Genomic DNA, 25,304 nt, shown 5'->3' on the forward strand with positions numbered 1-25,304 from the left:
GTGGCACTTGTGGGCAGCGGCGGGCACTGATTGCTGGCAGTGGTGGACACTCATCGCTGGCACTGATTTGTGGCACTATTGTAATCAGGGCACTGATGATCAGTGCCCTGATTGCATGTTTAGATGTCTCCTGTGAGGAGATGCCGCTGATCGGCTCTCCTCACCACACACTGTCAGTGTGAGGCGAGGAGCTCCGATTACTGCCATCTCCGTGTTTTCATGTGACCGGCTGTGATTGGACACAGCTGATCACATAGTTAAAGAGCCATGGACGTGGCTCTTTACAGAGATCGGGGTCACGATGTGTCTAAGCAACACGGCGCGGCCGCGATCGCTGCGCTGTGTGCCCCCGCAGGTGCGCGAGAGCGGCCATTCTGGGCCCCTGTCATTTATCAATGAGAGCGGCACCACCCGCCGTCATTTGACTGTGGGCGGGCGGCAACTAATTAATATCTGGTGGGAGGATGATACGCCTCATCTTCTACATTTCTTCTTTTCCACATAGAGATTGTATACTCTACTCTACTACAGAACATTTATCCCCCCCCCCCCTTCATGACCAGACCATTTTTTGCGATACGGCACTGCCTCAATTTTGCGACTCGGTACCCAAATAAAATTGATGTCCTTTTTTCCCCCACAAATAGAGCTTCCTTTTGGTGGTATTTGATCACCTCTGCAGTTTTTATTTTTGCTCTATAAACAGTAAACAATCCTTGGTCAGCAACCAAAACGAGTACTGACTAGTTTGTGGTTGCATGTGGTAGAGTAGATCTAATATATCTATATTCAGACTGGAAGTAAGCGGTATATGACGAAAGTGCTCAAGCGGAGTGGGTAAATAAATTTTTACTTTCTTCTATAAAACACATCCAATAATAAAAAATGTAAAAAATCGAATTTCTTCAGCAATTTAGGCCAATATGCAAGCATATATTGATCGGTTTGCACAAAAGTTATAGCGTCTACAAACTATGGGATACATACACGGAATTTTTAATTTTTTTGCTAGTAATGGCGGCGATCAGCAACTTAAAGCGGGACTGCGATATTGCGGTAAATTGGACACCTAACTGCCACTTTTGACACTTTTTGGAGACCAGTGACACTAATACAGTGATCAGCGCTAAAAGAATATGCACTGCCACTGTACTAATGACACTGGCTGGGTAGGGGTTAATATTAGAAGGCCATCAAAGGGTTTACTGTGCCTAGCCTATGTTTGTGTGTACTGTGGGGGAGGTGCTTGTACTAAGGGAACGCATGGATCCATGTCTCTACTTTGTAGGAACACAGGATCCGTGCCTTCCCTACTGACAGAACAGCGATCCGCCTTGTTTACATAGGCAAATCGCCGTTCTGGCTCTCTGCCTAATGATCAGCGGGTGCCAGCAGACATTGAGTCCGCAGTACCCGCAGATCAGCTGCCACTGTGTATAATCACAGTGGGAGGCGGTCGCTAGTGGCGCGCATGCGTGCCCCTGACCCAGAAGTGCAGGAGAAGGAACTAGATACCTGATCCTGTGCAGAAGAGCCACCTTGGTGCTGTATATGTAAGTTATACAGTCGGCAAGCTGTTGAAGATCATATTTGGGAAAACAAGAGTTTAGCAACAGCTGACGAATCAGGAAGTTGCAAAATAAAAAAATTAAAAAAAAACAAAGCGCTAAAAATAATATGCAGGAAAAAGGAAGTACACAGACAAAGTTGTAGGGAAAAAAAAAAAGGATGTTATTAACCACTTGCTGGCCGGCCAGTGGTAATTCTACTGCTGGCTGGCGGCTCCCCTGGGCACGTACATTACGCCAAACTTTCTGGTTTACACGTCCGCCCCTGCCTCTCCTGCTGTGGTTGGACACAGAACAAGTTTGTCAGCAGGCTCACAGCCAATGATTTTGGCTGTGAACCTGCTGATTGCTGTGGCCAATCCCAGCGCAGATCTATATTGGCTAAAATCAGGAAGAAAAGCCAGGAAGAATATCGTCCAAAATCAGCTGGTGCAGTAGAAATCGGCTGACATTCGGCCCATGTGTGCGGGTCCTTGAACGTACGGCCGGCTTCTGTCAAAGGAGCTTGCTGGAAAACCAGCAGCCAATCAGCGGTCTCCGCTTAGGCATGTGCATAGGGTTTGCTGAGTGTGCCTGGGCACACCTTAATCACCCTGTGCGGTACAGATTCCCCTTGCTGATTTTTTACCAAAGCCCCCTAAAAAAAAAAATTTTTAAAACAAAATACAAAAATTTAATAATAAAAATAAAAAACTACTGACATGCCCACTGCTCTACTGACACCGTTCATGTTTTATTACATGTTTTGTGTGAGTTGTGTGTGTGTATACACAGTATCTCACAATAGTGAGTACTCACTTTTGTTGTCAGCGGTTTAGACATTATTAGCTGTGTGTTGAGTTATTTTGAGGGGACAGCAAATTTACACTGTTATACAAGCTGTACACTCACTACTTTACATTGTAGACAAGTGTCATTTCTTCAGTGTTGTCACATGAAAAGATAGAAGAAAATATTTACACAAATGTGAGGGGTGTACTTACTTTTATGAGATACTGTAAATATATATATATATATATAGAAGAAGTAAAGCCAGGAAACTCAAGTTCCTCCATGCTAAACATGTAAAACCATGTCTTCATGGAGCTGGCTTTGTACACATTGGCACAGTCATGCCAGAACAGAAAGAAGTCTTCATCAAACTGTTACCAGTTTAGAAGATGTGCTCATCAGAGTGCCCCTTAACATAAAATGTGCCCATCAGCGTGACCCTTAACATAAATTAAGTAGCATGCTGGTGGGCACATTTTATGTTAAGGGGCAATCTGATGGACAAAAACTAAATGTGTCCATCAGTGTGCACATTAAAAAAATATGCCAATCAGTGATTATCTTAGGAAAAAAAGTGCCCCACATACCTTGAGGGCAGGAGTCAGCACAATTGGCAAGCTGCAGTCTCTGACTGTCTCCTGTACTATGTCTGCAGTCTCTGACCATCTCCTGTAGTATGTCTGCAGTCTCTGACCATCTCCTGTAGTATGTCTGCAGTCTCTGACCATCTCCTGTAGTCTGTCTGCAGTCTCTGATCATCTCCTGTAGTATGTCTGCAGTCTCTGACCATCTCCGGTAGTATGTCTGCAGTCTCTGACCATCTCCTGTAATATGTCTGCAGTCTCTGACCATCTTCTGTAGTATGTCTGCAGTCTCTGACCATCTCTTGTAGTGTGTCTGCAGTCTCTGACCATCTCTTGTAGTGTGTCTGCAGTCTCTGACCATCTTCTGTAGTATGTCTGCAGTCTCTGACCATCTCTTGTAGTATGTCTGCAGTCTCTGACCATCTCCTGTAGTGTGTCTGCAGTCTCTGACCATCTCCTGTAGTATGTCTGCAGTCTCTGACCATCTCTTGTAGTATGTCTGCAGTCTCTGACCATCTCTTGTAGTATGTCTGCAGTCGATGACCATCTCCTGTAGTATGTCTGCAGTCTCTGACCATCTCTTGTAGTATGTCTGCAGTCTCTGACCATCTCTTGTAGTATGTCTGCAGTCGATGACCATCTCCTGTAGTATGTCTGCAGTCTCTGACCATCTCCTGTACTATATCTGCAGTCTCTGACCATCTTCTGTAGTATGTCTGCAGTCTCTGACTATCTCCTGTAGTGTGTCTGCAGTCTCTGACCGTCTCCTGTACTATGTCTGCAGTCTCTGACCATCTCCTGTATTATGTCCGGAGTCTCTGGCCATCTCCTGCAGTATGTCTGCAGTCTCTGATCATCTCCTGTAGCATGTCTGCAGTCTCTTACCATCTCCTGCAGTATGTCTGCAGTCTCTGACCATCTCCTGCAGTATGTCTGCAGTCTCTGATCATCTCCTGAATGTGATGGGTGGCCTTTAATGATGTCAGGGGCACACATAGAGCCACCTATATCCAGTAAGTTGAGCGTTGAAAGGCCCGGTATAAAATAAGTCAGTTGGAATGTGACTACTGCTAACTATCCTAAGTAGACTTAACAGGACAAGATAGAACATAAATGTATCTCACAAGGAGTCCTATTTCACTGACTGGTCCTGCAATATCATACTGACCAGAGAGGTAGAGTTCCTCCTTAGAACGGGCCAAGGGTATGAAATAGATCTGGGTGAGATGAGGAACCCAATATGCGAAGTGACAGTTCTATACATAGAGGTGTGATCTCAGCCCTCGTTATAAAGAATTACAGGCCTCTCATGTATCTGGCTGGATCGCAGCTGTCTGATTGGTGGGATTGGACGCTGGCACTCATCTGCATTCCTGGGATGACATGTGACCGTCCGTCCATCCATATATCACCATCTGTGTGTAATATAGAGGACAGCTGTGAGCCCAGGAACCCAATAAACGCATTAATCTTCCAGTAAGGACATCACATACAACATGGACTTCTTATTGGTGTCAGGGGCCGGTGTCACCTTCTGTTACCCGAAGACCTGCTCCCGTCTCAGAGCTCTGACTCAGGTCTTCTTCTGTGACCCCCCAACTATGACTCACACCCATCCCCCACAATTCACCTGCAGAGCTTGCACTTGCAACCCATGCTCCATGTTACAAGAGAGCTGCCATGTGATCAGAGAGTGGTCACGTTACATGAAGCCACCATGACACCATGGAAAAAGCAACGATGAAAGAGATGGGTACCACGTTACAAAAGACTAATAAAAACTGTGCTCAAGTTACAGGAGACTGCTGCATATAGTAGAAACTGCTCTGTAGATACAGGAGACTGCTAATAACTGCTTCATTATGACAAGAGGCTGCCTCCTGGTTACAAAAGACTGCTAGACACTGTTTCATAGTTAGAGAAGACTGTAATGCCGCGTACACACGACTGGACTTTTCGACAGCAGAGGTCCGACAGAGCGAATCCGTCGGACAGTTCGATCGTGTGTGGGCTCCATCGGACCTCTGCTGTCCAAAAATCTGATGGACTTTAGAAATAGAACATGTTTCAAATTTTTTTTTTTCGGCGGAACTCCGCCGGACCCAGTTCCTATGGAGAAATCCGCTCGTGTGTATTCTAGTCCAACGAATGAAAACCAACGCTAGGGCAGCTATTGGCTACTGGCTATGAACTTCCTTATTCTAGTCCGGTCGTACGTCATCACGTTCAAATCCGTCGGACTTTGGTGTGATTGTGCGTGGCCAAGTCCGTTCATTCGGAAAGTAAGACCGGAACTCCGCCGAAAGTCCGTCGAAAAGTCCGCTCGTGTGTACGCGGCATTAGAAACTGATTCATAGGTACAAGAGACTGCTTCAGAGTTAAGCCGCGTACACACGGGCGGACTGTCTGGCCAACGAAGTCCGTCAGACAATCCGACGGACAGTCCGTCCTACTTTTGAATGAACGGACTTGACCACACACGATGAACAGACAGTCCGTTGAAAGCTTGCGCGATGAGGTGTACAGCACGTACGACGGGACTAGAAATAGGACGTCCAATACACAGCAATGCAACTTTTCGCCGTGTAAATCCTTTCTGAGCATGCGCCATACTTAGTCCGTCCAACTTGCCTACTCACGAGCGGACTGTCCGCTGAAACCAAAGTTGGACGGACAATATTACGGAAATTCCCGAAAGACTTAGTCCGCCAGACTGTCCGCTGAAAAAGTCCGCTGAAGCCCACACACGAGCGGACTGTCCGCTGAAATGTGTTTCAGCGGACTAAGTTGGACAGACAGTCTGCCCGTGTGTACGCGGCCTTAGAGAAGACTGATAGAGACTGTTTTATAGTTAGAGAAGACTGTTAGAGACTGTTTCATATTTGGAGAAGACTGTTAGAAACTGAGCCATAGTAACAAGAGACTGCTTCATAGTTAGAGAAGACTGTTAGAAACTGATTCATAGTTACATAGTTAGTCAGGTTGAAAAAAGACACAAGTCCATCTAGTTCAACCACAAAAAATAAAAATAAAAAAAATAATAATATCATACAATCCCATATACCCAATTCGATACCCACAGTTGATCCAGAGGAAGGCAAAAAAAACCCAGAGAGGCAATCGGATTTTCCCCGGATCAACTAGTTACAAGGGACTGCCTTGGGCAACTACTACAGACTGCTTTACAGATAGAGAAGGCTGTTAGCCCTTGTACACACGGTCGGAGATTCCGACGGAATGTGTCCTATTGGACCGTTTTGTCGGATAATCCGACTGTGTGTGGTCTCCATCGGACTGTTTCCGTCAGAGTATATGACGGACCAAGTTTTCCAACTTGTTCGTAAAATTTTCCGACAAAATGCTCCGATCGGACATACTCCGATCATGTGTAGCCTACTCCGACGGACAAAGTGCCAGGCATGCTCAGATAAAATTCCTAGACCAAAGCTATTGGCTACTAGCCTGAACGTAGTCCCGTCGTAACGAAATAACGTCATTGTGTTATGTACAATCGGATTTTCAGACAACTTTGTCCAACCGTGTGTATGCAACAGTTTCGGACAAAATCCAACGGATTTGGTTGTCAGAATGTCCGACCGTGTGTACAAGGGCATAAGAGTCTGCCTCAAAGTTACAGGCCACTACCAGAACCTGGTTTATAGCTAGAAGAGGCTGTGAGAGCCTTCTTCATAGTCACAAGACACTGCTTAAAAGTTAGAGAAAATTGTTAAAGTCAGGTTCACTGTTATAGACTGCTTCATAGTTACAGGTGGCTACTAGAAATTGCTTCTTACCTAGATGTGACTGCTTCCTGGTTATAGAAGACTGTAATCGGCTGCTTCAGTATTGGAGACTGTTTAATAGAGGAGACTGTAAGAGAATGCTGCATAGGAATAGTGCCCCATCATTGTTGTCAGTGAAAGGAACAATGCCCCATCATTGTTGTTAATGGAAGAAATAGTGCTTTGTCATTGGTGTCAGTGGAAGGAATAGTGCCTCATCATTGGTGTCAGTGGAAGTAATAGTGCCTCATTATTGGTGTCAGTGGAAGCAATAGTGCCTCATCATTGGTGCCAGTGGAAGGAATAGTGCCTCATCATTGGTGCCAGTGGATGGAATAGTGCCCAGTCATTGGTGCCAGTGGAAGAAATAATGTCCAGCCATTGGCTTCTGTCGACATCGAGGATGCTTATTTACGCACTTCAATATGTGCCCAACACCAACACTACCTCAATTTTACCGTGGGAAAAGAGCATTTTCAGCTTGCGGTGTTGACTTTTGGTCTCGCCTTCACCTCTTGCGTACTCATAAAGGTGTTGTCCCCAGTTCTGCTGTGGTTACGTAACCGGGGGTTTGCGGTCCTGGGCTGCTTGGATGATCTTCTTCTGCGGGCAGAGCCCTCGGCTACCCTGAGGGACGACATAGCTTGCTATACAGACCTCAGTTTTCAGTTGGCTTCTATACCACCTCTAACTGTTTAGCAGGTGGGCCTCCCTGCGGTCCTGCAGGTGGGTATTGGGCCTGATGGTATCTACCTTTTGAGTCGGTTCCATTTGCGCAGTTCCATACAAGCTTCTTTCAAGTGAGATCCTAGCATAAAGTGCCAGAGGTCTCTGGGCTATCAGATTCGGCTGGGAACTGAAAACTGGGGGTCCCTGGTCTGATAGCTTTGTCTCTGGGATTTTGTCAGGGCACATCCTTTCTCCCCTTGTATTGGACAGTGGTCACCACCAATGCCAGTCTGTCTGGGTAGGGTGGTGTCCTGGGACTGTGTTCTACTCAGGGTTATTGGACGCTGGAGAAATCCGGACTGCCAATCGATATCCTGGGACTTTGAGCAATCAGAATATGTATGGATCGAAGAGGTTGACTTTGGGGACTCCGGGTATGGATCCAGTCAGACGATGCCACGGCGGGGGTCTAGGTCATTCACCAAGGTCAGAACGAAGAGTGTGTTGTCCGGTGGGCAGAATGCCTTGTTCCGGCCCTCTCCGCCGTATGCATGGTATGAGTGGAAAAACGGCAGGCGGCTGCCTCAGTCGGGTAGTGTTGGTCTATGGTATGGTCCCTTCACCAGGACATGTTTCGTTGGATATGTCTCCAATGGGGCACTCCCGAGGTAGACCTGTTGGTGTCCTGACTTAACGGAAAGGTACTGAGATTTCTGGCAAAGTCACGTGCTCCTCTGGTGGATACTGTAGATGCTCTTGTGGCCACGTGGAGCCGGTATAGTCGGATCTCCTCCTCTCAAGATTCTGCCGCAGCTTTTGCGCAGGATCGAGGATAAAGGTATTGCGGTGATTCTAGGTTGGAGGGTGAGGCCCTGGTGTACCATCCTCCTCTGCGGTGACCGACTACCCTGGTCCTAGTCAGGATTCCTCCCCAATTCCTGTGGTCACCCCTCCTGTGTCTGTAAGTATTCCTTCTGTATCTGTCTCTGTGTCCCCCCAGCCTACTTTACACGCTTCTCTTGTGTCAGAACGTTCCAAGTCTGTGCCCCCCGAGTCAGTCATCCCCCCCATGAGTCTTCCCCTCCTAAGTCTGACTTAAAGGAAGTCCCCCCCAACAGGAGTGGTAGCGAGTACTAAAAAGGGTGCATCTTCTTCCTCTGTGAAGACTTCAAAGAAAAACACGAGAGATGAAAGCATCTCTGGCCTGCAGTACTTAGAGGAGAGAAGGAAGTTTGGGAGGCGAAAGAGACAGGCGGTAAGGACGGAACGGGGACAGGAAGCTCCAGTGCCTTTCTCCAATCGTCATAGGGCCTCCAAATGAGATATTTCCTCATCTGGGGCTTCTTCTGAGAAAAGTTCAGATTCAGAAATGGAGTTGGAGGCGGCCTCAAGAAAGAGAGAGGCTTCTGGTGATGAGCAGCAGAGGGAAGCTAAGAAGCAATCCACCAAATAACCCAAATGGTGGTTCCCCCCTCCGTTAAAAGTGGTACCAATAAATGTCGCCAGCATTAAGTCAGTAGGAGCTCGTTCTATGGCCTTCTTTTTGTTCAGCCAATTAAATGCTGAAATTGTTTTTTTGCAAGAAACTAGGCTCAGCTCCTTGGCAGATATTCATATGGCCAAGAGAGAGTGTAGGTATGGTCCATCTTACTGGTCTCTTGCGGCCAAGCCATATGGCGGAATGGTGGTGTTGTTTAAAACCAGCAGGGTAACTGTCCAGCGGGTTTTTGAGGTGGAGATTGAAAGATGTATGGTCTTAGATGTCCTTGTGGGAGGGCAGGACCTGCGCCGAATTAATGTTTATGGGCCACATCAAAGTGGGACAGGAAATGCCTTTTTACAAGGATCAAGCCATTTCTTTTTACCTCCCCGGAAAGTGATCTTTGGAGATTACTTTAATACAGTAACTAGGCCCAAGGACAGGAAGGATTTCAAGGACAAGCTGGGATATGATAGCGTTTTGTGCTGGTCTTGTGGATGTGCACAATAAGCACCTCCGGAATGACACCGGATTCATCTTTCATCAAAGTAGTAGTCAGAGTAGGATAGATAGGTTGTTTTGAAGGAGACCTCTGCTTTCTCGCCCCCAGTGGTGCAGGCAGTAGAGTTCTCTGATCATTGTATTCTATCTGTGGTCCAGAAAGCTTCAGATGCCCCTCAGAGGGGCGAGGGCATCTGGAGATTGAATTTGACATTTCTCAAGAAATAACACAATAGACAATCCTTTGAGGAATTCTTTCAGACACAGGTGACCATCCTGGACTTTTGTAGCAGCAAGGCTGACTGGTGGGAGCTGTCCAAAAAGAGGATCGCTGGATTCTTCAGGGGCCTAGCCAATAGAAAACGGTTTAATAAATACATGACCTACCAACGTTTATGGAGGAAGCTGGATATTCTTGTCCCGAGAGGAGGAGATCCCCAAAGTGAAACTCCTTCTCAGGAAGTGTCAATATGACCGGCATGCCTCTTTGGTTCTGGAGAGGGACTATGGGAAGTACCACTCGCCTGACCCTTACCAGAACTGCAAACAAGGTGTAGCTGTTAAAACGGTCATTAACCTTAAGGATAATACAGGTTCCTTGACAAAGTACAGGTCAGGGATCCTGGAGGTTGTAATGTCCATTTATACTGACCTTCCTGGGAGGAAAAGCTTGACAGTGACAGGATGGAAAGCTTTTTGGTCTCTACTCCAGTTCTAAATGAATGATGGAGATGTCCCAATGAATTGGACAAAGGAGATCACAGTTGAAGAGGTGATGAAGGCAATTGAACAGCTTTCCATCAAAAAGTCACCGGATTTCTTGACGGCTGAGTTTTACAAAGCCTTAGAGTCTATTCTGGCCCCATATTTGGTAGAGGTTTTTAACAGTTGCCTTGCTGAGGGGTGTTTTCCCCTTCCATGAGGCACTCTGCTTCACTCTTCTTTCAAAAGGTAAAGATCCTTCAATGATTCAGAATTGGTGCCCCATCAGCCTTTTCAATGTCGATAGAAAGATACTGGCAAAGATATTTTTCTGGCTCCTTTCGTCAGTAGCAGAGTCTTTGCTTTCTCGCCATCAGCACTGTTCGGTCCACGGTAGGAGCACCTTCACAGCGGTTTTAGCTGTCCGGGAGGCCTTGGAGCAGTGCAGGGCTGCAGGCTGGAAAGTATTTGCTGACATTGGATCAGGCAAAGGCTTTTTATCATGTTAACCATGAGTATCTGTGGTTGCTCCTCAGTAAATACGGTCTGCCGGCTGGTTTTGTCGATTGTCTTGTATAAGAAAGCTTTCCTCCTGTTAATGATTGGGTTGGGCAGTCCTTTCAGGTTGGCTCTGGGGTTTGCCAGGATTGTCCCCGAGTCTCCTGCTATATGTGTTTGCAATCGACCCCTTCATCAGGAGGCTAGAGAGCAGCATGTTGTGTGGGGTACCAGTGAGCCGCCCGGGTGAGCCACCATTGAGGGTTGTTGCCTATGCGGACGATGTGTTGGTGATTGTCACTGGGACCGATGCAGTGGAGGAGGTGGTCTCTCTGACATCTCAGTACTCTGACATCACAGTATAGGCTCAAAATTTAATTACGAATTCAGTCAGGAAAAGAGTGAAGTTATCTGGATGGGAAAGGAAGAAGAGGGTTTTGATCTCCCCCGAACACCTTTACAGTGCCCCAGTTAAAATCTAAGATACAAGGCATTGAATATGGACCCGACGATTATGGCCTCAAAAACTAGGATGGCAGACCGTAACTTGCCAATACTAAGGCGGTCAGCTGGAAGAGATGGAAGTTATCTCTGAGGGAAATGGGTGATCTGATTAAGACTTACCTAATTCCAATTTTCTTGTATGTCTGCTTTGTCTGCATCTTGCCTTTGTCTCTCTATGCTAGGGTCAGTAGTGTGTTCTTACACATGCTGTGGGGGAACAGACAGAACCCCATCAAGAGGAATGTCACCTATCTATCCAGGAGGGAGGGTGGCTTAGGTATGGTTCTTTTCTTTTCACTATTTCTCAAGTTTAACATTGGTAATATGGCCAAGTGAAGAATCTCAGGGGTCATCGTGGTCAGCTACCAGCCTATGTCGCTCCGTGCCTGAAGTAACTGCGGCAGTGGCCATTGTTGGCTGAAGATCTCAAATCGGTTTCAAGGAAAGTCCTTATGAGTCGAGTCTTGAGCGAAGTTTTTAATGACACACTGGCCTTAAGGGATTGCCCGGGCCCAATTTTTAAGAGCAGGGTTAAGACTGATTAATTTGGTGTCCCCCTTAAATTTAGGGATCTGGCCTGGTTGTGTTTCCATGGGAGGCTCTATGTTCGGGGCAATTTGAAATTCCGCAGTGAGATGGATCGTAGCTGTTCTTGGGAGGAGTGTGCAGGTGAGCAGGATCCTATGGACCATTTTCTGCTTCGTTGTCCTTTTAACATAGAGGAGTACAAACAGGTGGGGCGGGCCCTCTGTCTTCCTTTCTCCTCCAGTTTGGGTAAGAGCATTCAATACTGGTGGGGTTTTTTGTTTGGATACACTTTTTTTAGTTAGCCTAGTAGTCTGTTATTTCACCTGGAACTCACAGTGCCAGGTCAACATTCAGCATAAAATCCTTCCTGTTCAGGTGGTGGTGTATGACATTTTGCATGAGGTGAGGAAGATTCAGAGAGAGATAAGCGGAGTCAAGGGGCTTGGTTGAAGGCGTGGAAGGGTTTCAAGTCTGCATGACTGCTAGGAGTCTCTTTTCCGGGTATGGCTGTCTGTCTCATATCACCCTAGATTTTTTAATTTATGATTACATTTTGATAAATGGGTGCATACATAGGTGATGGCTTGTGCCTCTTAGGCCCTCTCTGCTGCTTTACATCAAAAAAAAAAAAAAAAAAAAAAAATATATATATATATATATATATATATATATATATATATATATATATATATATATATATATTTTGTAGTGGACTATGTATATATTCTGAACATGGATGTGTATTCCTTTGATTTCTGTTTGAAGTATTGTACTATGATTTTGTTTTTTACTTTTGTATAAAATTGATTGCTTGATTATTTTCAATAAAAGATCAATAGTGCCCAGCCATTGGTGTCAGTGGAAGAAATAGTGCCCCGTCATTGATGCCAGTGGAAGGAATAGTGCCTCTTCATTGGTGTCAGTGGGAGGAATAGTGCCTCATCATTGGTGTCAGTGGGAGGAATAGTGCCCCATCATTGGCGTCAATGGAAGGAATAGTGCCCCGTTGTTAGTGTCAGTGGCAGAAATTATCACCCATTGTTGGTGTCAGTGAAAGGAACAGTGTCCGGATAAAGAAAAACAAAGGGCCACTTCCAGCCCCAGGGGTGCAGTTTGGAGACCATTGATCTAAGTGGTTTGTTCTGGATTCCATTGGGAAATATAGCCCCTGTTCTGGTGACAATTGTATCATTTTGGATTTCCTGGAGCTGGAGTTCTAACCTTTCCACACTCCAGACCAAAAAAAAAATCCCAGGCTTTAGATACATTTTACCTGTCAAAAGTCATGTAGAATATTAAAAGAAAACAGTTGACCCATTCTTCTCTTTTTCCCCTCCTAGGTGTGCTATTTGCCCGCAGAGCCGGGGCTCCACCAGGGTCCAGCACAAGCTCAAACAACAACGGCCGCTCCAGTCCGACGACAGCACAGCAGATGCCCCCACTCTCCTCTTCCTCACAAGGACACACTCCACCTAGTTCTTCCCCGTGAGCCTACGTGATGTCCATCCACTTCCAGTACCCCTTTAACCTGCATCTCGCATCCACACTTGGGTAGGGTGGGCTTTCTCTGAGGTTGGTAGGACCAACCAGAATTAAGGAAAGGAGGATATACAGAGAAAAAAAACAAAAAAGTGGCATTATTTTATGACTTTGTGAGGAGTCTCATTGAACTTTCTTCAGTCCTGACCTCTGCCGGGGCCACCAACCTCCTGAGCTTTGTCCTGCTACATGGCAAAAGCTCAGTATGCAAAACCACCAGAAGAATACACTGCTGACAATCTCATCTCCGTTCCGACCACCCTACCTCTAATAGACCTACCTGGAGGACACCGAGGGGCTCTTACCTCTGTAGTGTAGAACCCAACCCTCATCTACACCAACCATTTCCCAGGGCTCAGAGGGCTTGAGACATCTCTATCACCACAGGTCACGTCCAGCAATCAAACATTGAAAATAACTCATCAACCATAGCTTTACCAAAGAGATAATTGAGTTAATTTATTCAACCCTAACATATCTAGTAGAATAGATAAGTGTTGCTTTTTTTAAAACTTTATTTCTGTGTTTGCAAAAAAAAGTGTCGTCTTTTCAGCAGCGACTTCTGCGCCACAAATGGTCCTCCAATGGGTTACATGTAGAGACATTGGTTAGGATGGCATTGTAAAGTACCAAGAACAGCTGGAGATAACCAAAGAACCGTGCCAGCCTTCGTGCAGAAACACGAGACTATCACACATACCTCAGATTCAACAAAGTAGCCAAGAGCAAGGGCTGTAGACAGAGGCAGGGGCCTTATTCATCGAAGCTTCTGAAAGAAGAGCTGTCTTCGTTGGCCTGTTCCTTCAATCAGAATCTCCCTTTCGTTCTGCAGTTCCACGAATAGTTGTTGAAGGGCCACCTAGACAGTTTTCATATCAGACATTTTGGTGGCTCCTTCTACAAAGTTCTAGAACCCTCAGCTGTCCTCTCAAGCAGTGTAGAGAGGCAGTGTTTCCTTTGTTAAATATTTTATCAGTTGTTGTGTGCTAAATTTACTATTTATAAGGGCCACGCACAGGAATTAGGGATCGTTTAACAGGTCTGCAAGAATCAAGATCCATTCCAGCTCTTATCACAAGCACAACTGTGGTCAAGCTATGGACAATTCAAATATGTACATATTATCAATATTCAGTAAAATAACTTTAAAACAAACCTTTGCTTACCTCTGTAGCTACAGGCACTGTGGAACAATTCATTCTCAAACTTTGAAGCTTTCTAATGTTAATTTCTCTTTCTCTCTGTAGCTTACTCCCCCCTCTCGGCAGTCAGCTTGACTTCTAATCTGTCATGCAGCCTTTCTTTTTTTTTCCCCCCTAGAGCAGAGGTCTCCAAACTTTCTAAACAAAGGCCAGATTACTGTTCTTCAGACTTTAGGGGGGGCCAGACTTTGTCCTGTGTAAATATAAAATGCCCCATCGATGGTGTCAGTGGGAAGAAACGGGGGCCCCATCAATGGCATCAGTGGGAGGAAGCGATGCCCCATCATTGGTATCAGTGGGAGGAATAATGCTCCATCATTGGTGTCAGTGGGAGGACTAGTGTCTTTAATGCATATACTAAGAAGGTACACAGGTTGAGGAGAAAGTACAAAGTGCTGATATCCAACTTGAACGACCTGAGTACTTACGCATTATGAATTTTGAGGATGTGTTGCTCCACAGTAGCTGTAACTACAGAGGTCAGTGAGGGCTTATTTAAAAGCTTACAGACTGATTGTTAAGAATATGTAACTATTTGAATGTTCATAGGCTGGTCATTGTGCTACTTAAGTTATATTAAGGTTTTCAAAAAGGCAAAGGTAAGAAAATATACTTGAGGGCACTTGTAACTAGGGGTATGCCACCAATGAGGCAAATGCCTAAGGCAGCACTTGGTGGGGGGGGGGGGGGGGGGTGACACTGAGTCCTCAATTTAGCTTGTACACAATTGTACAAGTACTAGACATTAATTGAGAAGTGAGTACAACACTTCTTACATTTGCATTTCATTATCATTTTCTTTTTTATCCATACATGTCCGAACTCTTCAAGAATTGAAAATTATTGTAAGATATAAAATATGACCATGGTAGTTGGGTAAAAAACGATAGATATACAGTATACATAGTATCAGAAGAAGCATGGTCATTTCCAAAGCTAGTAAGATGTATATCTGTAATAGCCAACCAACCTCTGACCATCTATAACGAAGGACCGTACCGGGGATCAGCTTCTGACTATTACTGGCATCGCTTCTGAATAGGATGACCATGTCCAGTCCTTAATGATACAGTTGGTTCCCAGCTTGAATTTTATATCACAGAATTTAATATTTACATCCAAAGGAAGGTAAAGAAATCCCTAACCAATCCAAAAGAACTCAGTATCTAACAGTCAATGAAGTAGACTCATATGTAACATACAAGGAGCCTCCCCGTGTATTCTGTTATGTTATGTTGTTAGCCTGTTGGCCATTTCTCATCTTTTTCACCTTTGTGAAGTTTTTGCCCACAAAAAGAAAAAGGTAATAATAGGTCAATTCATGAAGCTGTACCACTAGCCTAAGACATCTTTGTTTCAGCCATGTGACTATAATTTTCAAATCTCATTGGACTCAACAGAACATAACTTACTTTTTTGATGCCTAATTCCCAACTGGAGAAATCTCACCAATGAGGCAACAGACACTGATACAATTTGGCCATGGGTTCCAACCCTTTCCTGTGCTATTTAAAACTTAAGAATTAATTTTGTTTGGAGTAGGGTTTAAAGGTACACACATATGGGGAAGTTACCAGACAGTGCCAAAATTTTGTTTGACAAGTGGCTGTTTCATAGATGCCAATTGTCCCAGATTTGCCAGACTTAAGCCCCATTGATGCTGTGTCCTGGGCCATTGCCCCGGAATCTAAGTGTCATCCTGTGCATGAGCAATAACTCAATAAGGCGTTCATTATGGGGACCTGGGGGTATGAGTAGGAGGTCTGCATAATTAGAAGCATGGTTTGGGTTGACAACTTTAGTAAGTGGGTTAGGTCCTTTGCAGAACTGCACTGGTTGAGTCTGAGGTGAATTGTGAGTAGGGTAAATGTATCTCGGGAACTAAAATGTTTAACACACATTACACAGGCACAGTCCACAGGTGTCACAAAAAAGGCAATTGGTATGATGTACAGTTCACAGTAGACAAAAGGTAAATGATTCAGTCAGGGTTCACATTTACCATAGAGCTAAGATGTGCCCTATTTAGAGGAAGAAGTGTAGACAAATTTGAGGCCTATGATCAGTAGCAGCCAGAAATGAAAGGAAATTGTGTAGAACTTCTGTATAAATTGATAAATGTTTCTGTTGTTTACTGCAAATTGGCGCCTGGTTCATACTGCACCTGATTTGATAAAGTTACACCATTATGACCAAGCTAGAATAAGCAGACCAGGTTTCCCCCCACTATTATGTAGAATGCTGTGATACTCTCCCCATCCTCAATTGTGTGTTTAGGATTTTTCTAGGGAATGGTATTATTCAATATTATATGAGAGCAATGAGAATGATGTATTCATGAGAATGCCTTGCTGACATAATTACCCAGTGCCATGGCTATTATGCTCTGATAATTGATGACCAGCGTTGTCCTTTGCAGAACACGCTGTGCACAAACAGATGTAACCCCTTCATTGATCAAACTCTTCCAATATTGTCCTCATTGAGCACAGACCGACAGACCTCAGCCGGACCGGACCTAATGTGATAGCCGCTGTTTGCTCCTCTTTCGGCTCCATATCATTTGTATCAGATACCAAAGAAGGGAAAATTCTCATCATGTCTACCTCATTCTTATATATTTATAACAAACTATATATATATATAATATATTGTTATACTATGGGAAAGATGGTAGCTTTGTTACATTATAGAGTAAAAATGGCTCTACATTACTCTGGCGTAAATCTCCTTTTCCACCACTTCCCCCCACACACCCACACTTCCCATTATACAATGTGATAGTGAATTTTTTTTGGGGGGTTCAATGGCATTTTTGCGGGACACAGTCCTGCACTTCTTACTTTCTTGACTAGGCAAAATTTATATCACCCCCTGCCTGGAGCCTCCTGGGATCTCAATGTCACACATCCCAGAAGGTTTTTGGGGCAACCTGTGCCACACTGCACATGTGCTGGGAACTCTCTGCCCTACTATGTAGGCACATCATCGGGGAACGAGCTCAAAGAGCCAGCCAGCACCCTGATGACATCAGATGAGAAGATGGTGGTGTGCCAAATCCTGAGAAAGAGGGACCCTTTGAACCCAAAAATGTGTTGGTTCAAACCAAGTGTGACCTTAACAAATACAAATTCTGGACTCAACCAAAGGCTTCTGGTGCATTCTACATAAGTTGATTTGAGATATATGCCCACCCATGGCCATTACTCCCCCAGAGAGCTGCCTACGACAAATTCCTTCACTTATACCAGACCTGAGTTCCAAATGATGTAATCATAAAAGTAAACATGCCAGCTCCCCATACTACTTCTGTACCCTCCAAACATTCAAAACCTAACAAAGGAGAGAAAGGATCTCATCCCTCCCCACTCTATTTAAAACAGACTGAAGTTTCACCTTATTTGCCTCCTTGGCTGCTCTGCCTGTCTTGGTAGACCCAGACTGACCAACTGCATAAATACTGTAATGCAGAATTATCTTACTGAATGTTGGTTGAAAGCTACCGGGGAACATAACAGGCCTGCATAGTCAAGTTTAGCACACCCATAATACACTTTAAATGCTAACCAAATTTAGGATCTAGAGCAGGAATGTCAAACTCAAGTTCATTGTGCACTACATCAGAATTATGGTTGCCCTCAAAGGGTAAGATGTATCTGTAAGACTATATTTTTCTCAGAATAGTTGCAGGAATGCAACCATGCCCCCCCCCCCCCCCCCGCCAAACTGCATTGATTGGTGGATGTGGCCACATTGCACTAACAATGGGAGGATCTTAAAGGGGCAAAAAAATACCAGGAGTGTGGTATGTGTGAAGTGTAGGGATGCTTTATGTACAGAGTGCAGCTTCAGGGGTGTGATATGCATAGAGTGCAGGTTTGAAGATTGCCCTTTATACAGGGTGCAGGATTTAGGGGTGTGCAGGGTTCCAGCTGAAAAAATCCCTGGTTGCGAGGGCCATATAAAATGGCATGGGGAGCCAGATTTTGCCAGAAGGCCTTGTGTTTGACACATGTGATCTAGAGGAACTTGTGGACAAAGTGATACTTGTCAACATGTGTTTGTGGGTAACTTTCTGAATAGCTTAACAAGAAAGACATCAACCCTTCTCATGGCCAAGACACCCAGAATAATGTTGAGCCATTATGAACTCCTGAAGCACGGCACCATTATATATATATAATATATATATTGCTGGTGACCAGGATCAGCAGTGACCATTCCTGATGTGACATGTCTCTCCTTGCTTTCCTCCTCCAGACTTGTGGCAGGTTTGGTGATTGCACCCGATGTGGGTTCTGGTTACCAGAAGACATGTGGTGGGACAGGAAAGCATAGAGGACAATATGTTATTATTTCTCTCCTGAAGGTGTTAACTCATCCATAATGATTCTTGCTCTGGAAAGCCTCATTTGAGTGGTTTGTGATATCCTTTGGACAGGCTCTGACGGCTCCCTAGCGGACTAGTTCTTTACTTTGCTTGAATGAGCCGATATGTATCTATGATGGAGCCTGTGCCGAAACTCCAGCCATGGTACCTCTAGTTCTCCCTTAATGGACCTTCACATGCTGGAAACAAGGACATTCAAGGACAAGCCCTTTTTTTTGTTTTGTGCCTGGTTTATGGCTGCAAAAAAAAACAAAAAACTTTTTTTGGTTACTGGAATGAAGAATCTGTTTTTCAGCTGTTATACCAAAGATCAACCCTGAACACATTTCACTGTAACTTGAAACGGCGTTGTTCCAAGACAAGGTTGTGGGGGAAGAGTTGTGAATGATGTAATTATCATTTGTATGGTTTTTTTTTTGTTGGTTTTTTTGTTTTATACTTCACTTATGCTGTTTTTTCTTTTGCAATGTTTTTCTTGTAGAATGTAGTTCCCTTAACCCTTACCACCTTTATTATGCTTACTGAGCTACATTTCAGGTTCCCACTGAAATACTTCCTGCTGTTTGGTCTAACTCTCAGACACCAATATTCAAAACGGAATTGCCAAAGTTTAGTGGAAAAAACAATTTTGTGGACCAAGCCAATGTTCTGCCTGACACCAATAGACTCGCTTGACTAATTTGGTACAAGGGTCAGGAGTACTGAACGGGGCCAGGAATTGGCTTTTGTTATTCTCTGGGTACAAAGAATGCCATGGTTAAGCAGAATTGTGGCAACACCGAGACTGTTTTCCAGTGGAGTTGTCCAATTTTTACTCATATTTTCTATGAAATAAATGTAGAGTGATAAGTTACTTGATCAGACATTCAGCTGGTGTGTCCACAGAAAGTCCATTTCCGTCTTCACAAGGGGCTTGTATATTGAATCCTCCATTGGGATTCTTGTGTTGCTCATGACTACCATGGACTGGGTAGTCCATGGACCATGACCTCCATGGACTACCCAGCTTCTGCATCTCTTAACAAGCCACGCAGGGGAGTCTCACGTCTTTGTACTGTGAATTAAATTTAGAATCTAAAGGAGATAGTGAGACAAACTGTGAGCTGAGTTAATGATGAAGCCAGTTGTTAATATAGTCCCACAGAATTCACCTAAAACTGAGGTTTCTCATTTAGTAATGTAATAATTGCAAATGGCGGCCCTACATATCTTAACCACATAAGTAAAGTTTCTTCTGGCAGTTGCATAGAAGCGACCAAGGCAGCAGCCACTTTAAAGTGAACCAGTTATTTTGTCACTCATATCTAAAGTGATTATAAAGGAAGAAAGAAAATAACAAACATGTCTATACTCACCTGCTCTGTCCCATTGGGCACTTGTGCGTGCTTGCTCCTGAGCCCCACTCACTGGCTTTGATTGACAGCAGCAGCAGCCAGTGGTTCCCAGTGCCCCAGCAAAGCCAGTGAGGGGAGAGAGGAGCTGCAGACATGCACAGAACTGGATCAAATGAGGGCTCAGGTAAGTAAAAGGGACAGGTGCTGGGCCAATACTGATACCTAAACATTTTTTTTTTACCTTAATGCAAGGAATGCATTAGGGTAAAAAATGTTTAGCCTTTAGAATCACTTTAACTAAGACCAGCCTTCACAGGATGCTTCTTACCAAAGAAGTCCTGGACCTCCTGTAACATACTTCCAGAAATCCTTGACAAAAATCTTTGCCAGTCCCCCAAGCTCTTGCCCATCTGCTAAGGTGTTAGCATTGGTTAAACCCTTAAGCTCTGAGTACAGTTAAGGATTCCATGTCCCCCTCAAATGCATAAAGGGAACTTTGAGTAGATGTAGTGGCACCAGCAGGCAATTTATGATGCTTATTTTTCAAGACTGGTTGGCTTAGATGAAAAGATGCCAGTTGAAACAACAGGTTCACTTTAAAATAGTTTGCCAGATAAGGTGGTTATTGTTCTGGGAATTCTTCCCTATGTTTGCTGTGACCAGTATCAGATCCAGTCTTACCACGAGAACCTGAAGTGTGGCTCATCGCTTCCAATTTCCTTTGTCTGCCTAAAACTTTTTCATGAATCCAGCAGATACGGTGAAACGCTGGATTGTGGTGCTCAGGGGAATAAAGAAACCAAAAAAAGAGAATATGATAATAAAAACATGAAATATCAGTCACTGTCTCTGTGTTGTTCTTATGATACGCATAAGAAATATGGCTACAGATTCACTTTAAGTGATTTAAATTAAATATTTATTATAAGTACTGTATTTATCGGCGTATAACATGCACTTTTTCCTCTTAAAATCAGGAGAAAATTGTGAGTGCATGTTATACACCGATCCCCCGCCATTTCTAAGCTTCTCTGCCGTTCTTGGCGGCTTTCGGCAATTTTCGGCCGTTCTCGATTTCGCCCGATTGTGGCCGAAAATAGCCGAGAACGGCCGAGTGTGGCCGAAAATAGCCGAGAATGGACGAGAGCTACCGATCGCTACCGATCGCTGTCGAGATACTCAGTACACCCGCTCTGTATCTCGGTGGCGCCATTTTTAAACGGCAAAGACACTGATAAGGCTGCAAATGACTGGCAAGGCTGCAATGCAAGTCTGCAAATGACTGACAAGGCTGCAATGCAAGCCTGCGAATGACTGACAAGGCTGCAATGGAAGGCTGCGAATGACTGACAAGGTTACAATGCAAGGCTGCAAATGACACTGACAAGGCTGTATTAATGGGCAGTTAAATGTAAGTTTTTCTCCTTAAACTTCCATCCTAATGCCGCGTACACACGACCGGACTTTTCGAGGGACTAGGTCCGACGGACTTTCGGCGGAGTTCTGACAGAGTTCTGACGGACTTTCCGAATGAACGGACTTGGCCACACACAAGCACACCAAAGTCCGACGGATTCGAACGTGAAAGTTCATAGCCAGTAGCCAATAGCTGCCCTCGTGTCGGTTTTTGTCCGTCGGACTAGCATACACACGAACGGATTTCTCGGTAGGAACTGGGTCCGGCGGAAAAATTTGAAACGTTCCATTTCTAAAGTCTGATGGATTTTTGCAAATCAAAAGTCCGCTGCAGCCCACACGCGATCGAATGGTCTGCCTGAATCGTTCCGTCGGACCTTTGATGACGAAAAGTCCGGTCGTGTGTACGCGGCATAAAAGTTTTTTCTTTTAAAGTCCCTCCTAAACTTGGGGTGCGTGTTATACGCCGACTCCTGTTATACACTGATAAATACGGTATGTAAAAAAAAGAGTATTTATCCCCTCCTGGAATGTCTTGCTGTCCTCTTCTCCTCAATAGACACCCCATAGTATCTCAAAGCCAATTCCGCACAGAAGTGTTATATTTAGGAGGAAAAATAGACACAAAGTTAACAGACATGGATAATATACTATACATGCAGCATGTACAGTATAAGATACAGCCAAAATAAATGCAACTGACTTTGTAACTATTGTGTAATGCACATTTCACTCATGTCCTATAAGCCATATGGAGACCAGCAGAGAATACAGACTACGTGATGGCTGTACAGACCACAGAGACATCCAAGACAGACTGCAAACAATGGTAATTATTAAATTATGTAGAGTCTACTCATGACTGTTAAAGAGTACAACCCTGTTGACCTAAAGAGAACAAAACTGACAGATGACCAGAATGTAATCCAAATCCCACCAGTGACCATCAAACAACTTTTTCATTTGGGACAGTAATCACCATGCAATGGAAAGCTGATGGGTACTACTACACATTGCAGAGATCATTGGTGGCCAATATACACTGCAGACCCTACTGAGGTTCCCATAAAAATTCAGCAGTGACCCATAAAATCCATCAATAGGTCTAATCCATAGACCACTGATGACTACCATACAACCAGGAACTGATTAATGACCACCATAGAATGTCGAGCTCATTGATTACCACCATAAAATGTAGAGCTCATTGGTTACCACCATAGAATGTAGAGCTCGTTGGCTACTACCATAGAATGTAGAGCTCATTGTTTACCACCATAGACTGTAAAGCACATTGGTGACTACCACAGAATGTAAAAGACATTGGTGACCACTGGGGATGAGCTTCGAGTTTGAGTCGAACGTTAAGTTCATCTCGAACATTGGCTGTTCGATTGTTTGTTGAAGATCGAACATTATGTGCCGTTCAGGCCAAATTCAAGAGGCGCGTCACAGCCCATAATGCACTGCATCATCACAGTGGTTTGCTGGCTGATGATTGGCCAAGCATGCACTATGACCCACATGCTTTGGCCAATCACAGCGCCGTAAGCAAACAGAGCCATAATTGGCCAAAGGCAGGGTGCCTTTGGCCAATTATGGCTCTGGGGTTAAGTACACTCTCCACACTATATAAGGCCGCCTGCACGTCGACCCTGTGTAGTGTGTTGCTGGCATTATAGAGAGAGAGCTGCAGTATATTCAGTACAGTATTCTGTGCAGCTAGATCTCACTGCAGACCATTCCTGTTGTTCTGTTCCTAATATACTACAGGCAGGCAGTTCATTCAGTTAGATGCAGTATATTCAGTACTGTATCCTGTGCAGCTAGATCTCGCTGCAGACCATTCCTGTTGTTCTGTTCCTAATATACCACAGGCAGGCATTGGCCGTTCCTGTTGTTCTGTTCCTAATATACTACAGGCAAGCAGTTGATTCAGTTAGCTGCAGTATATTCAGTAATGTATCCTGTGCAGCTAGATCTCGCTGCAGACCGTTCCTTTTGTTCTCTTTCTAATATACTACAGGCAGGCAGTTGATTCAGTTAGCTGCAGTATATTCAGTACTGTACCTTGTGCAGCTAGATCTCACTGCAGACCATTCCTGTTGTTCTCTTCTTAATATACTACAGGCAGGCAGTTGATTTAGTTAGCTGCAGTATATATTGAGTACTGTATCCTGTGCAGCCAGATCTTACTGCAGACCGTTCCTGTTGTTCTCTTCCTAATATACTACAGGTAGGCAGTTGATTCAGTTAGCTGCAGTATATTCAGTACTGTATCCTGTGCAGCTAGATCTCACTGCAGTCACCCGACCACAGTGTTGGGTACATGCTGCAGGAGGGTGTGTAGTGTTTTGAAGGCTCCGATGATGGTACTCAGATTGAGGAAGGCAGCAACATGAGCCCAGAGAGAGGGGGTGCCCAAGAAACACAACAAACTGGCAGTCATGTTCCCCCAGCTGCAGCATACTGCCAGGTTTTCTCCAGTGATGAGGAGGGAGGGGATGATGAGGTCACTGACTCTACGTCAGTTTCCCAACCAGCAGGTTCCCAAACGCTTTTTTTCACGGTTTCAAGGCGATTCCGGCTCTCTACCGGCATGTAGAAGCCACACTGGGGCAGAGATTCTGTCAGCTCTGAAGGGGCAAGTTCTGAGGTGGTTGACACCATGCCAGCTTCAGGCAGGAATGGGGGATTGCGACAATGGCTCCAACCTCCTCTCTACCCTCCAACGGGGACACTTTACCCTAGTTCCCTGTGTGGCTCACATCCTTAAATTGGTGGTGCAGCGGTTCTTGCGCAGGTACCCAGGCATTCAGGATCTCTTGAGGCAGACCAGGAAAGTCTGTGTGCATTTCCGCCGGTCATATAATGCCAGTGCTCAGCTGGCTGACCTCCAAAAGGAATACAACCTGCCCAAGAACCGCCTTAATCTGTGACATGCCCACCAGATGGAACTCAATGTTGGCCATGCTGCAGCGGCTGCACACGCAGCAGAGGGCCATTAATGAGTACCTGTGCGACTATGGCACCAGGACAGGGTCAGGGGAGCTTGGCTTTTTTTCACCACGCCAGTGTCTCATGATCAAGGATGCATGCACTGTCCTGTCACCATTTGAAAAGGCCACGAGGATGGTGAGCAGTGACAGTGCATGCATCAGTGATACTGTCACTCTTGTCTACCTGTTGGAGCACACGCTGTGTGAAATAATGGACAGGGCACTTGAGGGAGAACAGAGGGAGGAAGAGGAGGACTTCCTTACCTCTCAAGGCCCCCTTTATCCGGACAGTGTTCCTGCGGGCACACCGATCACACAGGAAGTGGAGGAGGAGGAGGAGGATTGTGTCAGCATGGAGGTTGAGCCTAGCACTAAGCTTCAGCAGCAGTCTTCAAGGGATCGTTTACAGTCCCCAGAAACCCATGGACTTGTACATGGCTGGGAGGAGGTGGCTGCAGATCAGGTTGTCCTTAGTGACCCAGAGGACTCCGGACCGAATTCCTCAGCAAACCTACGCTGCATGGCCTCCCTGATATTCCAAAGCCTGCAAAAGGACCCTCGGATTCGCGGTATCAAGGAGAGGAATCAGTACTGGCTGGCAACCCTCCTTGATCCACATTACAAGGGTAAGGTTGCGGAACTTATACAGCTGTCGTAGAGGCAGCAGAGGATGAAACATCTCCGGGAGGCCTTGCAGAAAGGTTTGTGCAATGCGTTTCCAGAGCCTGGGAGGTTACAAATTCATGGTCCTGGACAACGTGTTGCGGAGGCTTCGGTCAGTCACAGAAGGAGCGGTGGAGAAGGTGACCGTCTGACAGATGCGTTCAGACAATTTTT

At 45.1% G+C, this 25,304-nt stretch overlaps 1 protein-coding gene across 1 annotated transcript in view; it reads left to right on the plus strand.

The window, feature by feature from the left end:
• The window catches only part of ARID3C (AT-rich interaction domain 3C), a 301,212-nt gene extending 283,189 nt beyond the window's left edge, over positions 1-18,023 (plus strand). Inside the window, exon 8 of the mRNA XM_077490555.1 lies at positions 12,928-18,023. Within this exon, the coding sequence (XP_077346681.1) occupies positions 12,928-13,076 (149 nt within the window). The 3' untranslated portion in view covers positions 13,077-18,023. The remainder of the gene's footprint in view (positions 1-12,927) is intronic.
• The last annotated feature ends 7,281 nt before the right edge of the window (positions 18,024-25,304 follow it).

Source organism: Lithobates pipiens, unplaced genomic scaffold, assembly GCF_037356315.1.
Source record: "Lithobates pipiens isolate NorthernLeopardFrog02 unplaced genomic scaffold, aLitPip1_a1.2 Scaffold_19, whole genome shotgun sequence".
Lineage (NCBI taxonomy): Eukaryota > Metazoa > Chordata > Amphibia > Anura > Ranidae > Lithobates > Lithobates pipiens.